Source organism: Silurus meridionalis, chromosome 16 (assembly GCF_014805685.1).
Source record: "Silurus meridionalis isolate SWU-2019-XX chromosome 16, ASM1480568v1, whole genome shotgun sequence".
Classification (NCBI taxonomy): Eukaryota; Metazoa; Chordata; class Actinopteri; order Siluriformes; family Siluridae; genus Silurus; species Silurus meridionalis.
In genome coordinates this window covers 16976954-16994453 of record NC_060899.1, presented here as the reverse complement: position 1 = coordinate 16994453, position 17500 = coordinate 16976954, and the positions used below count along the sequence as shown (strand labels likewise).

Below are 17500 nucleotides of genomic sequence, written 5' to 3'. Positions count from 1 at the left end.
AACAACACCACAGGAAGATAAGAGAATATTCAATACATTATAAATAATCAAACTGTAAAATACTGTATTATAATTTATTTATTTATTTTTATTTTTATTATTATTTTTTTTTAGATGTGCTGCTCTCTGTGTATCAGGACAAACTCCAATCCAAGCTTGTGGAGAAGTCTAAAAGAATTAATGAAGGAATCTCACAGCATGGAAGTTCAGCACTTCTGAATGAGATCTACACAGAGCTCTACATCACAGAGGGTTGGAGTGGAGACGTCAATAATGAACATGAGGTGAGACAGATTGAGACAGTGTCCAGGAGACCAGCAACACAGGAGACACCCATCAAATGTAACGATCTCTTTAAAGACAAGTCCATCAGAAGTGTGCTGACTAAAGGAGTTGCTGGAATTGGAAAAACAGTCTCTGTGCAGAAGTTCATTCTGGACTGGGCTGAAGGAAAAGCAAATCAGGACATCACCTTCATGTTTCCACTTCCCTTCAGAGAGCTCAATCTGATGAAGCAGAAACATCTCAGTCTGATGGATCTTCTTCATCACTTTTTTCCAGAAATGAAAGAATTAAATTTAATAGACTGTAACTTCTACAAAATGGTGTTGATCTTTGATGGTCTGGATGAATGTCGACTTCCTCTAAATTTCCAGAACAATGAGAGATTGTGTGATGTGACAGAATCAGCCTCAGTGGATGTGCTGCTGACGAACCTCATCAAGGGGAATCTGCTTCCCTCTGCTCTCCTCTGGATCACCTCTCGACCAGGAGCAGCCAATCAGATCCCTCCTGAGTGTGTGGACCAGGTAACAGAGGTACGGGGGTTCAGTGATCCTCAGAAAGAGGAATACTTCAAGAGAAGGATCAGTGATCAGCGGCTGGCCAATAAAATTATTAGAAACATGCAGTCTTCAAAAAGCCTCTACATCATGTGTCATATTCCAGTCTTCTGCTGGATCTCAGCCACTGTTCTAGAGAGAATGTTGGGTGAAGCAGAGAGTGGAGAGATCCCCAAGACTCTGACTCAAATGTTCACACACTTCCTGATTTTTCAGATCAAACACAGAAACCAAAAGTACCATAAAAATTGTGATCCTGATCCTCAGCAGAGTATCCTGGCACTGGGAAAACTGGCTTTCCAGCAGCTGGAGAAAGGAAACCTGATCTTCTATGAGGAAGACCTGAGAGAGTGTGGCATTGATGTCAGAGAAGCGTCCGTCTACTCAGGAGTGTGCACTCAGATCTTCAGAGAGGAGTTTGGGCTTCACCTGGGAAAGGTGTTCAGCTTTGTACATCTGAGTGTTCAAGAGTTTCTGGCTGCTTTATACGTGTTTCTCAACTTTGTCTTGAAAAACAGAAATCTTCTAAGGGACCAAAACCCTGGAATGTTACCTCTCTTAAGAAAGCAACCCATGTCTGCTCTCCTGAAGAGTGCAGTGGACAAGGCCTTACAGAGTGAGAATGGACACCTGGACCTGTTCCTCCGTTTCCTTCTGAGTCTCTCACTGGAGTCCAATCAGACTCTCTTAAGAGAACTTCTGCCCCAAACAGAAAGCAGTTCTCACAGCAAAGAGGAAACAGTTGAGTACATAAAGGACAAGATCAGGGAAAATCCATCTCCAGAAAAATCCATCAATTTATTTCACTGTCTGAATGAACTGAACGATGATTCTCTAGTGCAGGAAGTGCAAACTTACCTGAATAGAGGGGACTACAGTTGTCTTAGTAGAACCCGACTCTCTCCTGCTCAGTGGTCAGCTCTGGTGTTTGTGTTGCTGAACTCAGAAGAAGAGCCAGATGAGTTTGATTTGGGTAAATTTGAACGATCAGAAGAATGCCTTATTAGACTGCTTCCAGTGTTGAAAGTCTCCACAAAGGCTGTGTGAGTATATTCTCTTATATTTGACTCTCCGTATTTAATGTAAGTTTAAGAGTAGTCACTGAAAATCCTGTATGTTCTGAGAATAGTTACCACTTTTTTTTCACCTGAAACAGAAGGGGTCTTTAGTCTTTTCCACAGAGGTCTGATTTGCAGTTTTCATTCCAACCAAACAGGAGGCATCTAATCTAATGGATCTAATTCTAAATCCTAAATCTCTAAACCCCCAGCCACCTCAATCCACTGTAGATTAGACTGAAGACCATGTGATAAACCATACACAGATGATAATGGACTATAGAAAAGATCCCCTTTTCCTGAAAGCTATTTCTGTGGTGTCAGAATGACTACATTGTGTTTATATTAGTGAATGTACGATGTCAGTGTTTTTATATCTCATCTTTTCTTCCGCAGGCTGTGGGGTTGTAATCTCACTAATAAAAGATGTGAGGTTCTGTCATCAGTTCTGAGCTCAAACTACTCCAGTCTGAAAGAGCTGAACCTTGGTAACAATAAATTAATGGATTCCGGAGTTAAACTTCTGTCAGATCTATTAGAAAACCCCTACAGTAAACTGGAGATACTGAGGTGAGATTATCTTCTCATTCTGGCTCTACAGAAAACACACCTCTTTGTGTGTCTGTGACTTTCTAATGTTTAACTCTAATTAACGAGGAGGTCTGGGCCTGCTATTAATTAATACACTACACAATCAGATGTTAAAGTATTTCCCCCTGCAAATAAACCTGCACACTTCAACAGCATTTGGGTTTAATCTCTCATAATTACTTTTATAGGTTGTGTGTGTGTAATCTGACAGAGGAAAGCTGTAGATCTCTGTCCTCAGTTCTCAGTTCAAACTCCTCCAGTCTGAGAGAACTGAACCTGAGTGACAATAACCTGCAGGATTCAGGAGTGAAGCTGCTCTCTGCTGGACTGGAGACTCCACAGTGTAGACTGGAGATACTGAGGTCAGATCATCATATTGTATCACATTAAATAAGCACTTTTAGAAATGTACATTGTTTCAAAGCAAATTTTATATTAGGAATATGAATTTTAAATGTATAAATGCGTCTCTATAATTTTATCCTTAATGAGCAAGTCAGAGGCAGAGAAGAATACACAGTATTCAGGCTGAAGATCCACCATATAGAACACAAGCAGAGTAAAGAAGATGATGATCAGGAATGTCTCTGTTCTCAGTCATGTTCTCATCACTGACTCCCTCTGTCTCATCCACATTAACCCCAGACTTCTTACTGCCTTCTGCTGCTCATTGTGAGATTCAGAATCTAGTCTACGTCTGTGGTGTGAGAGAGGAGATGATGCACCAGTGGATTGAAAAAGCAGCACAGTGACAGGAAACATGTTGATGAGCTGAAAACAGAGCAGTGAGAAGAAAAATATTGATCATTTCACCAAACAGATTAAAACGAAAGTAACAAGTCTGTTTTTAAAATGTAAGAAGTAGAAAGATATTGTGTACAGATATTTGTGTAAAAACATAATTAGTGAAAGTAAAAAGTCCAAAAAATAAATAGTGAAGTAAAAAAATGAAACCAGAAAAATCTACTGAAGTACAGTAACGACGTATTTGTTCTTCATTACTTCCCTCCTTTGCATCACAGTGTGATCAGAGTGCAAACATTACAGCATAACTGAAATCCAGAAGGTACATCAACAAACTCATTACTGATAATTATGACCAAAAGCTGCACTAAGATCAAGTAACACAAGTGAGGAGACAAAACCCGGATCATTTATCACTTTAAGCAGCGCCGTCGCTGTGATATGATGAGGCCGAAATCCTGACTGATACATTTCATAAATGTTATTCATAAGTAGGCTTGAACACAATGTTCATCATTTTCCGTTTCAACTATTTTATGCATGTACAAATATTTTTAATCACCTTAAAAGTTTACTTGATGAAGATCACCGCTGGAGCTCAGTGTCTACTGTGGTACTGAAAGCTGCATCCTTGGTTTGGGTAAAATGTTCTTTTTCTCTGCAGACTGGTAAACTGCAGTATTAAAGGTGATGGCTGTGCTCAACTGGCTTCAATTCTGAAATCCAGCCTGTCCTCTTGCCTGAGAGATCTGAACCTGAACTGGAATAAAATAGAAAAATCAGGAGTAAGGATGCTGTCTGATCTTCTGCAGGAGCCACACTGTAAACTCCAGACACTGCAGTGAGTTTGTCTACTCTTCTCTGTTTGTGTATGGGATTGTGCTGATGTGTGTGTGTGTGTGTGTGTGTGTGTGTGTGTGTGTGTGTGTGTGTGTGTGTGTGTGTGTAAACTGTAACTCTGTCCCTTGTCTTTTTCGCAGGTTATCTAACTGTGGTATTACAGCTAGTGGTTGTGCTGCTTTAGCTTCAGCTCTGAAACTGAATCCTTCATCCCACCTGAAACTTCTGAATCTGACCTCGAATAATCCAGGAGAGTCGGGGGTGAAGCTGCTGTCTGATCTACTGAAGGATCCACACTGTACACTGGAGATAGAGTGAGTTTCTGGCTTGCACACACACAGACACAGACACACAGACACACACACACACACACACACACACACACACACACACACACACACACTTATGCACAGATACACAAACCTGTTCTGTTTGATGCACTGGGATTTATATGATGTTGGCAGGAGTTATGTGGATTAAATAAATTGTCATTATTAGGTCTGATCATTTTTTCTCTTTTTGTATTAACAGCTTTCGGCCATACCCCTTCTGATCCGATCTGATCCGATCTGAGTCTCACACAAGGTCTGATGAATGTTTGTGAGATAAAAACTGCTGTTTATGAAGCTACAGGATGTGTTGGATTATATAAATGATATGATATAATGATATAATGATATAAATGCTGTGTGCTTTTTGTAGAACTGATAGAAATGGAAGTTCTTGTTGGTGACTGCTTGTTGCTCTGCTCGAGTGACAGATGATTGTGTAGCAGCAACATCAGAGAAAACTGTGGGAAATCAAATGAATATTCAGTGTGAATATCTGGATTTGATGGGGAGGTTTTGTGTTAGTGAGTCAAGAGTTTGATTAATCCAGACTGTGTTGAGAGCTCTGAGAGTCTCAGGACAAAAGCTGGTGGTACACATGCTCCAGAATCTTCTAGCAGATAGCAGGAGGAGTGGGCGGGGCCTCACAGCACATAAAGGAGATGTTTATGGTGGGTAGAGAGACAATAACATAATAATCTTTTAAGCTGTACTCACAGTCTTCTGGGCTTGTGCTGTGTGTGTGTGCAGTTTCACTCTGAGACATCAGGTCAGGATGCTCACTATCATCTCTCTGGAGAAGGTGGTGAGGATAGGATATGGGAGATTAGATCTTATGGAGATCTTTGGTGATCCTGGTCTTTCCTCACTGTATAAATGCATGTCTTTGGAACAATGTTTTCTTTGAGTCTTTGTTTTCTTTATTAATGGTTTTGTATATAATAGGATTGCTTTAATGATTTCTTCTTATTATTTTATCATTTATTTGTGTTTTATGTAATTGTTGTTTGTTTATGTGAAGGTGTGTTTTAAATGTTCAGTATAATTGAAGGTGATATGAGTAGACTTTGCTCAGAGAAGTGCATTTCTATAAACATGCAGTAACTGAATGTTCTGATCAACCCTTTAAAATGATGTGTTTATACTGTAATGGTGTTTTATTAGTAATTATCAGCAGTGGCAGACACCAATTTAACAACTGCTTTTATTTTCTAAAAGGCAAATAAAAAAAAAACGCAATAAATTAAATAGTATAAAAGCTTTGTTTTTAGACTAACCCGGACCCTAATCCAAACTGCTAACCCTAACCCTAATCCAAACTGCTAACCCTAACCCTAATCCAGACTGCTAACCCTAATCCAGACTGCTAACCCTAACCCAGACTGCTAACCCTAACCCAAACTGCTAACCCTAACCCTAATCCAGACTGCTAACCCTGACCCTAATCCAGACTGCTAACCCTGACCCTAACCCAGACTGCTAACCCTAACCCAGACTGCTAACCCTAATCCAGACTGCTAACACTAAACCTAACCCAGACTCCTAACCGTAACCCTAATCCAGACTGCTAACCCTGACCCTAACCCTAATCCAGACTGCTAACCCTGACCCTAACCCAGACTGCTGACCCTGACCCTAATCCAGACTGCTAACCCTGACCCTAACCCAGACTGCTAACTAACCCAGACTGCTAACCCTAATCCAGACTGCTAACCCTAACCCTAACCCTGACTGCTAACCCTAATCCAGACTGCTAACACTAACCCCTAACCCAGACTGCTAACCCTAACCCTGACTGCTAACCCTAACCCTAACCCTAATCCAGCCTGTTAACCTGACCCTAACCCAGACTACTAACCCTGACCCAGACTGCTAACCCTAACCTAACCCAGACTGCTAACCCTAACCGTAACCCTAATCCAGACTGCTAACCCTGACCCTAACCCAAATCCAGACTGCTGACCCTGACCCTAACCCAGACTGCTAACCCTGACCAGACTGCTAACCCTAACAGACTGCTAACCCTAATCCAGACTGCTAACCCTAACCCTAACCCAGACTGCTAACCTAACCCTAATCCAGCCTGTTAACCTGACCCTAACCCAGACTACTAACCCTGACCCAGACTGCTAACTCTAACCCTAACCCAGACTGCTAACCCTAACCGTAACCCTAATCCAGACTGCTAACCCTGACCCTAACCCAAATCCAGACTGCTGACCTGACCCTAACCCAGACTGCTAACCCTGACCCAGACTGCTAACCCTAACCCAGACTGCTAACCCTAATCCAGACTGCTAACCCTATCCCTAACCCAGACTGCTAACCCTAACCCTAACCCTAATTCAGACTGCTAACCCTGACCCTAACCCTAACCCAGACTGCTAACCCTGACCCAGACTGCTAACCCTAATCCAGACTGCTAACCCTGACCCAGACTGCTAACCCTAATCCAGACTGCTAACCCTAATCCAGACTGCTAACCCTGACCCTAACCCAGAATGCTAACCCTGACCCAGACTGCTAACCCTAATCCTGTGTGGGATTGTGGGTAGTTGTGTGTAAAAGTGCCCAGCAGGGGGTGCAGGTCTGCAGCTGCCTAAATTCACTGTAAAGTTTGTGAGCGAGACACTATGATGGGATCAGTATGTGAAGTGAAGTGTGAACAGAGGAGTGTGAACACACATTTACTCTCAAATTTTCTCTCCTTACTGTCAGAACAAACTGTGTTTCCCAGAATATATCACGGCCTACAACATGGCCACCACAGGTTGCCCCTCCCCCAACACACACACACACACACACACACACACACACACACACACACACACACACACCTGACAGTAATGATTAGAGCACTATATAATCATATGAGTTGGTGAGTTTGTTGGCTGTCAGGTTTGATTTTGTGTGTTTTGAAATGTTGCCGCGCTTCATAAACAACTTCAGCTCAGAATTCAGACACTAAAAGAGCTGAAACTTTAAATTTAGTGATCGAGTTTTAGGTTGCAGTCAGATCCAGTGCAGCACATACATCATTATAGCACTAGAAGGTTCTTGGGGTTGTTGTGGTTCTATTTAACACAGTGTGTAATAAAGCAGTTCTGTACATGGGTGTAGTGTAGATGGATCTGGGTCAAAGATCACACAGGGTTAGGATTAGTGTTAGAATTAGTGTTAGAATTAGGTTTAGGATTAGGGTTAGGATTAGGGTAAGAGTTAGGGTTAGGATTAGGGTAAGGGTTAGGATTAGGGTTAGGATTAGGGTTAGGATTAGGGTTAGGGTTAGGATTAGGTTAGGATTAGGATTAGGATTAGGGTGAGGTTAGGATTAGGGTAAGGGTTAGGATTAGGATTAGGATTAGGGTTAGGGTTAGGATTAGGGTAAGGGTTAGGATTAGGATTAGGGTTAGGATTAGGGTTAGGATTAGGATTAGGGTTGGGATTAGGATTAGGGTTAGGATTAAGATTAGGATTAGGGTTAGGATTAGGGTTAGGATTAGGATTAGGGTAAGGATTAGGGTTAGGATTAGGATTAGGGTAAGGATTAGGGTTAGGATTAGGGTAAGGGTTAGGATTAGGGTTAGGATTAAGATTAGGATTAGGGTTAGGATTAGGGTTAGGATTAGGATTAGGGTAAGGGTTAGGGTTAGGATTAGGATTAGGGTTAGGATATGAAAAAAAATTTAATGCAAAAATATAGTAGTTTATTTTAAAACATGGTGTGACTGCTGTATTTTTTGATACACTTAAAGTTAAAATATTTGTTATTTTATTTTAAAATACATTTTGACATATCTTTGCCCAACCCTGCCTTTTCCTTGAGCCTCAGAATTATTCGCTACTGAAACCTGGCTTTGGAACAGTGCAACTGTAGCCACTAGAGGGAGACAGTGCTGCAGGAGGGCATGGAGCCACACAGGGCTGTACCTCGGACCATGACAGCCACTCCAGAGCAAAGGCCCTGACGTTTCATTATGCTTAATTTTCATAATTAACAAATATAGTGAATATAATGGCTAATATTTGTGTGAGAACATGCACATTTCACATTTCCTGTAAGTGGTGTTAGTCTTAGATGGCTGCTGAACCACACAAGTTGTAGTTCGCAAATATATTCGAGAATGTGATCATTTTAGACAAAAAGTCCCAGAATGTGAAATTGAGTTTACTAACAGTAAAGTATGTTTTGAGGAGAGTTCTGATGGTCATCTGGGTCACTTAAAAAACTACACGAAAAACTCCCTCACCTTGTCTCCAAAACGTCCTACATGCGCTGTCCCTCTAATAAACTCATTTCTAATCCTGTCCATCGTCATCACTCCCAACGAACATCTCAACATCTTCAGCTCTGCTACCTCCAGCTCCACCTCCTGTCTTTTACTCAATGCCACTGTCTCTAAACTATACAACATCTCACTCTCTAATTACAGTAAAGAGAAACTGATTGCAAGCAGGGACTAAAGTTTCGAGTCAAACATCGGACCCCATGCTGACACTAAAACCTGCTTAATTTTCCCTAAAACCCACAGTGTGCACAGAGAAATACAGTAAACCTCTGTCCTGAAAAAAGGAATACTGTAATAATTTACATCTATCACAAAATAAACACAGTCTTGTAATGAAATGGACCCTGATTGTTCTCCTGAACAAGCCAAGTCGCTTGTGAACAACACGCCCCCTGCTGTAGAGTTCAATACATGTCACTTCTGATCATGTTTATAACCTTATTATATCATTTCCTGAGGATAAATCTGTACAGTTTAGTTTCCTCCAGGGCACGAGAGAGTGTGACTCCTGAGACGTGTTATAAATCGTGTGTGATTTAAAAGCAGTAGATCAAAACCAACACAGATCAATAGGACCTCTCCAAGGTGCTGATTCAGAACATGTCCAGGTGGAGAGGGGATTCATCTCCAATCAGGAAATCAGAAGAATGGATTAAGTGTAGACGGCTGCTAAAGGATAAACTTTCCTATAAAGAGGAAGTTTTAAATCAGTTTTTTGGTGTTTGAATGTATATTTGAGCTGATAAATGATTAAGTGAGCTCCATGTCTTTCTCCTGAGCAGCATGATTCATTTATTATGTGAAAATGGCAGTGTGTGATAGCACTGTTAATACTGTTCTACATTATTCACAGCTAAGGGACTTTCCTCCTGCTTTATTTTTACAGCTCTAATGGCGTCTCGGTGCAGATTCAAAATTAATGGCTCGTATTTGCAGGAGGTCGTTTTCAGGGTCGGAGAGCGAGCCGCTCTGTGCCCCGCTCTGAGTAACGATATAAATTTATATGATGAATTTAGGGGATTCTGCTGATAGCTGTAAGTCACGCTGAATAAATTTAAAGTTTATGTACTAAGTCAAAAGTCACCACACACTGTCCGAATATTAATCATAAATCTGCAGCGGTGATGTTTCAGTAGAACCTGAGAATTATAATGTTCTGAACACAACTTAGATCAATTATACTTTTCAGATGTTTTCACAAATCTTTCAGGAAATGAGATCTGGAAAATAATTCATAACTATTTAATTATTCAGTTTATATATTATTCTAAAAAGAAAACGTTATATGTTCTTCTCTAGAAGAACCCTTAATGTTTCTATGTAAAACTTTACAATAATCTTTTGGATGTAAAAAACCCTTGTGGAAGTCTTGGAAGGAAAAGTATTGAAAAAGTCTGTGCTTTGGTTAGAGCAGAAGCCTTTTTTTTTTTTTTTGGAGAAGCCTCTCTTCTGCCTTTCACATTTAACCATCTATCAGCTTTATTACCTGAATCATATCATCATCTCATTTTTAATAATGTAGCATGATCACCGTACAGTTGATTTACATTCAAACACAACCACAAAACTCCAAATAAGGAAAAGCTCACAGAGAGATGAACAATAACATTACAGCTTCTGTACTCACTCTTCCTCCATCCCTCACGAGGTCATGAAACCAGATTTTACATGAACATGAGGCACAAGAGAGAGGATGAGAAACTAATGGTCAGGAGATCATGAACAGACCACACGAGACCACCAGAGATCAAACACACCAACATCAAACACAAAGACATGGAATAGAACATCTGGGAGTCCCAGAGAGCACATACTTCACAATGAGTTTGTAAAAAAGAATCTCTTTTAATCTGCGTGTGTGTGTGTGTGTGTGTGTGTGTGTGTGTGTGTGTGTGTGTGTGCTGGGAGTCTGGGTTCTAGGAGTAGGCCATGTTTGCATGTTTGGAGCTGCAGTGGTTGCTGGGAGTTGAGATCAGATTAGTTGTAAAAGCATGTGAGGCTGATTATTGGACTTGATTGGTTCTGGTACACCTTCAGCTCATGAGACTCAAGTCTTGTCTCTGTACTCGCTGGATTCACATGAACTCCACATGATGTTTATTTAAACACTCCTGAGAATAATTTATGAATGAATCTGTCAGTATGGAGTATAAACGAGGGTCAGGGCTCTGCTCTAACCCTTTCAGATTCATCATCATGGTTCATGACTCAGACTCTCCTGTGATCTGTGATGCTGTCAGAGGCCACATAGCCTGGAGAGGTGTGTGTGTGTGTGTGTGTGTGTGTGTGTGTGTGTGTGTGTGTGAGAGAGAGAGAGACACACACACTCACACACTGCACACACTCGGTCTCTATCTCCAGGACGAAACCCCTGCAGGAGAAACATCACACACTCCTGCTCTCTCTCCCTCAGTGAACAGAGCTTCATCAACACGAACAGATTGTTTTATTTCTGGAGTGGAGTGATGATGATGCTCATCAGAGTGTGTGTGTGTTTGGAATATAATATGCTAATTCCTCTTCATTACGCAGGTTTATTCCCTCGTTATGTAGAGCAGGCATCAAAATTAATTGTTTTGATGTGCAAATTGTGAAATTGTGTAATTAGCCTAGCGTTCAGACAATCTGCCCCTTATTCTATCTATATGTGTGTGTGTGTGTGTGTGTGTGTGTGTGTGTGTGTGTGTGTGTGTGTGTGTGTAATGAAACACGGCATTATCTACATCTACATTTACATTTATGACATTTGGTACAGATTGTTATCTACAATCTGTGTGTGTGTGTGTGTGTGTGTGTGTGTGTGTGTGTGTGTGTGTGTGTGTGTGTGTGTGTGTGTGTGTGTGTGTGTGTGTGTGTGTGTGTGTGTGTGTGTGTGTGTGTGTGTGTGTGTGTGTGTGTGTGTGTGTGTATTTAACTAATTATTTCTTCTAGTTCTGTAACAGTTGTCCTGCATGTTCTCTGGTTAGATAATGAAGATCTGCAGTAAAGAACAGGACTATGTACCACACTGCATCATGAGTAGCACCGAACACATCCACAAACAATCTGAACTTCAGGTAACCTGCAGATCTTTTATGGACTTTAGAATTTAGCATTTCCGATTCTCTTTTATCGCTATCCTGTGAGAACATTGGCCTCCTATTGGTGGATTTTAGATGATTGTTAAATCATCGCTCACAGCTGGACACCAAAGTCATACATGTCTCACACTAGCTTTAGCATCAGCCATCTTTAATGGCAGTGGCGCTCAACACTCAACTCACGACCAAATACTGATTTGAAAAGGAAAATCTGAATATCCACCACAATTTCCTCAAATTTTCCCTGCTTCAGAAACCATTCTTCTTAAATCAAATGTTAGCAATGAGATTACACTCTAAACCAGACCTGCTCGTTACTACTGAAATGAGCTCCTGTTGAGGTCGGAGTGAACAGCGATTAGCCTGGAGTGTTTTTAAGTTCATGCTAACATCATAGCTAATCTTGTTACACTGTTATAGTGTGTTTAGCACCAGAGTTTCATGCTTAGCAATTTGTATGATTTCAAAAGAAGGTTCAGATGCAGTGATACATAGATGATCATAACGTTAGGATGAAGATCATCATCATCACTATTCTGATCGAGGACTGTGAGAAAATAAGCGTTGGTGTGTATGATGTTGTATATCGCATTACTCTCCCAAAAAATAGCTAAGTATAGTCCTAAGCTCTATTTCCCATCATGCATCATTCCATGAATCATTGACGGTAAACAAGAAATGGACCGAGCAGCGCTGCTATTTTCAGCTGACAGCTCAAAGCTTTTCTCCTGTGTTTGTTCCTGAGTTAATGCCAGTGTGAGACACGTGTCAGGGACATGACGAGTCTTCAGGCTAAAACTCCAAACGTGTGATTTTATTGGAGATGTATATTATTATTAGTATATGCATATTACTGATATGACAGAACTTTACATCACACCATGATTTAGATTCAGTTCTACACAACATCTCAACATTCATTCAGTTATAGACTTACATTATTTACTCCTCCTAACCTGGTCACAGTAAATACCGAAATGTGATTGGCTGGAAGGACGGTTGTAACCATAGTAATATAGTTCCAGGTCCATCCAGATGGAGAAATCTTTCGTCCACATTTCCTAATTACCTCAATGAGATCAATGGAGAAGTTTAGCATTTGGTGGAACTTTATTGTGAATATTATTATAAATTTCTTGATGCACAAAATCAATTTAATGATCTTGAGACAATAATGTTCAAATTAGAAATAGAAAAAAAATAGCACCAGAAGTTCTCCAGCAGCTTCATTATTATTAGAGACACAGAACAAAACTAACAAACAAACAAATAAATAAATGGAATTTTCTGCCTCTGTGAATCGGAGCAGCAGAACTGTAACGAGTTGAATATAAAATGCGCCATGAAAATGCAGCGTGATTTTGATCTATTTAGTAAGTTTTGCTCTGCAAACATCAATAACAGCTTGAACTCCTCAGTGATGAAAGTGACCAAGTCAAGTTTATTTCTATTGCGATTTTCACCACACACATCGTCTCAAAGCAGCTTTACAGAATGTAACAGTGAAGGTGAATGGTGTGTGTTTATCTCTGATGAGCACCATGGAGACTGTGGTGAAGGAAAAACTCCCTTAGATGTTATGAGGAAGAAACCTTGAGAGGAACCAGACTCAAAAGCAGAACCTCATCCTCATTTGGGTGACGTCAAGAGTGTGATTATAGTCTTTAAACACTACAGAACACTGGAGAGTGAGAACTAACATGAGCACTGGAGTGTGTGATTATGACTGATGATCTTTCTACAGTCTTATACAGACATTATGGTTATAAAACCAGGAGCTACTGAGCAACTCATAAAATATCTTAACATCTGAGATCATCACAGATCCAACACCAGCTTCTCCATGCCAGAGCCTTTAAACACTCCAAAAGGTCCAGTGTCCAAACTCCACATGAAGTGGGATCCAAATGGCACTGGTACGTCTCTAGATGGTTCGGGATGTTTGTGTGTTCGGCATCTACTTCTTCAAAGGTCCATAATCTTCATGAGGTGGGAGGTGACTGGAGCTGGAGCAACCTCAGGAAGCCTCGGGATGGGGAGAGAAAGAGAAGCAGTGGAGAGGAATTAGCGTAGCTGCTGTTCATGATATTAACAGCACAAGTTGATAATGTGCAGGTGATCAGATGTTCTGGAGCACAAGGTTATGATGTGATGTGTGTTATGTGTAGTGTGTCTGAGCCACGAGGTGTATACCATGGTAGAAAGTGATTATCTATAGCGAGGTGTGAGGCCATTATAATGCTCTCCACATCACCTTGGGATGTTCTTCTTCACCTCCACATCTACACTAACATCCTTTAACACCTCACACATACACCTGGATCTTCTTACATACCTGATGTGTAAGAATTCCTGATTCTCTGGAGAACATTTCTGTAGTTGCTTTTTTCAGACTTTACAGTAGAATCGGTGGAGATTTTGTTATTGTGTGTTTATGAAGTGAACATCTAGCTTGTAGATCAGACAACAGAATGTCAAGGAGGAGAAGGACCAGGTGATGAGATATAACAGAAACATCTTTAATTGTTAATTGAAGACAAACTGAGTGTCAAGAATGCATCTATCACCTGCTCAGGTCATGCAGAAGAACTTTCACTGAGATCCGAAGTGCATATATCTGAAACGTATATCTGAAATGGAGAAGAACCTGTAAAGTCGAGAAGGAACCTCTGCAATTCAGGACCCACTACAGTAAGAGCGTGAGTTCAGCCACAGTTTCCAGTTTGTGGTGATAAACATGTTCTTTTGTGTTGGAGTGACGTGAAATCGGTCATCTCTCCTCACAGCCGTGTCTCCAGTCCAAATCGTCACAGACGTGTTTAATAAACATGTTCATAGTTTTCAGCAGCAGCTCTGACATGGGAAACTTCCATAATGTTTACTGAAACTCTAAATGGATAAAAACTGTCATTCAGCATTGTTTTAGTAATAAACAGATAAACATCTGCAACAATTACAGTTTTTATTATTATCCATTTATAGGTACAGTAATGGCCAGTAAAACAAGTTTGTGTTGTTGTTTACATTATTGCAGCTATAAACACTCGTTCCCTCACCACCCTCTCCATCCTCTCTCTATTTCTTCTCTTTCATTCTTTCTGTTTTTATCTCTAAGTTAAAAACACTGACACTGGAGACTCCTTCCATCAGTGTTTTCTGTACAGATCCCTGTGAATGAGCTGTTACTATAGAAACGATAGCGTGCATTATAACCGTATTGTTTACGGTATGCGTCTATACATACTGATATTAGATGTTATGTGGTGGGCGGGGCTTGGTGTATTGGGGAGGGGCATGATGATGTCATACACTTGTGTTATAAAGTGCAATCATTTCTACACGTTTGTACAGGATCACTCACGGTGCGATGAAGGAAAAGGGGGTATGTATGAAGTGATAGGGAGATGTTTATAATGCATTATTAACAGAGTGAGAGATCTGAGAGACGTGCAGCAGCATGTGAATTCCACTCCCTCACTCATGTTCCTCCTTCTGTTCCTCGCAATGAGGCAGCTGAAGCTCTTTATAGGCTGCTTAATAATCACAGCACAGAAACAAGTAAATGGAGATACCTGAAGGTGAGAAAGAAGAACTGAAGACTGAACACTTTCAGGAGGACGAACTTCATTTCTCACTCACTCACTACTCACGTGTAACATCTGTGTGTGTGTGTGTGTGTGTGTGTGTGTGTGTGTGTGTGTGTGTGTGAGAGCTGTGTATTTTTTATGAGGCCTATATTTATTTATTGATTTATTTTGAACACAATGCACCTCGCACGGCCAAATCAATATTTCAGCTGTTTTGTAGCTCCTCAGTCGGTGTCTGATCTCTCACACGCAGGAGGAAGGACGTGTAAAATATTTAACACGTTTGTATAAAACAAAGGTTCAGCGTTAGAGACAAAAATAAAAAGTCACAAAACACTCAAATAGCAGCTGGACTCGGGCTGGATGGGTGGGCGTGGCCTAATATTCTAATAAGGACACCTGATTGACAGCTCTCTGAGACTCTGCCTACAATTACGTTCAGCCTTCATGATACATGAAACCCATGTTATCTAGATCTACCCTGCACTTTCTCTCTCTCTCTCTCTCTCTCTCTCTCTCTCTCTCTCTTGTCTTCTTTCTTACTTTTCTCTCTTTCTCCTTCTTTGCATCTTTAATGCTTTTCATCGACAAGCTCCTTACTTGTTATCTAACCACCTCCTCCCCTCCTCTTAGTCCTTACTCCTTCATGTCTCCTCTTTATTCCCTCCATCTATCTCTTATGATCAACATGTTAAATGGCACTCTTTTTTCTTCATCATTTACTCTCTCATCTCTCTAAAGAGAAATCCTTCTTTATTCCCACTATCCTGTTTTCCGTGCACTTCCTCTGCACTCTTCTGCTGCTCTCTATGTTTTTGTCCCTCCTTCGTTTCCTCCTGTTTCTTCCCTCCATCTTTCTCCTGTTCCTTCTCTCTGAAGATCTCCAGCAGCTTGTTAAATTTGGGTCCCCAATCAGTTAAGTTCTCTCCTTCTATCCCTTCATCTCCTTCACTCTCCAAAGAGCTGAGTGATGCAGTCTCTGACTCCGCCCCCTCATGTTCGTACATCTGCAGTGAATCGTATGGAGGCTGCATAGGGTCAAAGGTCACACGGGCAAGTTGGTGCTGTAGTAGTTCCTCTACCCTAAGAGTCAGAGGGAGAGCCACACCCCCTAAATCAGGTCTAAAGAAGCTCCGCCCTTCAACGTGCAGCCTGACCAGGTGCTGAACACAGTTCTGTCCAGGGTTTAGGTACAAAAAAGGAGTTCCGGTCAGATGTATTTCTCCGCCAGCTCTCATTAAAGTTCCTTCCATGGTTCTAAATGGAGCTGTGCTGTTTCCTGTGCTGTCTGGATGCGTGATGTCATCCGGAGCGACAGATGAGGAGATGGAAGAGTGAAAGTGAGCTGTATGTGATCCGACCGGATCTGCAAAGTCATTTAGAGATGATGGGGCCTGATCACAGAGAGAGAGAGAGAGGGGGGGGAGAAAGAGAGAGAAGGAGAGAAAGAGAGAGAAGAAGAGAGAAGAAGAGAAAGAGAACTCTAAGAAAAGGGATATAAATGAACAGTGTCATTAGTGAATATTATTGTATTACCTGATCTTGAGTGATGACATCACTTCCTGTCTGTTTTTTTTTAGCAGAATCTTTGGCCCGGTTCTGATCAGGTCTTTTACTCTCCTCCGGCAGTTCTGTGAGCGTGGAACCCGGTTCTAACAGCCCAGCGTTTAGGGTGTATCCACTGGGGAGTGTGTGAGGGTTATCTCGGTCCAGCCGAGACCCACACACACCAAACATGTTGTGTGTTCTGCTCGCTGTGTGTATGCTGTAGCACAGAGGTCCATACAGAGGAACAGAACCTGCACCTCGCCTACAACAACAACAACAACAACAACAATAATAATAACAATAATAATAATAACAACAATAATAATGGTAATGTGTTGTTCCCACACACACACACACACACACACACACACACACACACACACACACGCTCTCTCTCTGTGACTCACGTGTGTATGGCATGTGGGACGCTCTTCAGCGCAGTGATGTCGAACGCAGCTGTGTCTTCCTCTCCTCCACCTTCATCATCATATGTAATAATGTTCTCTCTGATCTCATCGTTTTCCACTGGAGAGAGAGAATCACTCTTCTTCCTCTGCATGGAGAGAGACAAGACCACTACTACAGAGAGAGA

At 41.2% G+C, this 17500-nt stretch overlaps 2 protein-coding genes across 5 annotated transcripts in view; one reads left to right on the top strand and one right to left on the bottom strand.

Moving 5' to 3' along the window:
• The window catches only part of LOC124399206 (NACHT, LRR and PYD domains-containing protein 3-like), an 8330-nt gene extending 2678 nt beyond the window's left edge, over window positions 1-5652 (top strand). For 3 of the 4 annotated variants that reach the window (XM_046869989.1, XM_046869988.1, XM_046869990.1), the window contains 6 exons: window positions 115-1885; window positions 2297-2470; window positions 2680-2853; window positions 3900-4076; window positions 4216-4389; window positions 4607-5652. In XM_046869989.1, the coding sequence (XP_046725945.1) occupies window positions 115-1885; window positions 2297-2470; window positions 2680-2853; window positions 3900-4076; window positions 4216-4389; window positions 4607-4628 (2492 nt within the window). In that variant the 3' untranslated portion in view covers window positions 4629-5652. Of the gene's footprint in view, window positions 1-114; window positions 1886-2296; window positions 2471-2679; window positions 2854-3136; window positions 3284-3899; window positions 4077-4215; window positions 4390-4606 lie in introns of those variants that run through there. The other variant, XM_046869991.1, reaches the window with a different exon arrangement.
• A 9069-nt stretch (window positions 5653-14721) lies between these two features.
• Window positions 14722-17500, bottom strand: part of LOC124399338 (cadherin-11) — a 26370-nt gene continuing 23591 nt past the window's right edge. The window contains 3 exon segments of the mRNA XM_046870210.1: window positions 14722-16754; window positions 16897-17170; window positions 17316-17487. Coding sequence (XP_046726166.1) covers window positions 16080-16754; window positions 16897-17170; window positions 17316-17487 — 1121 coding nt within the window. The 3' untranslated portion in view covers window positions 14722-16079.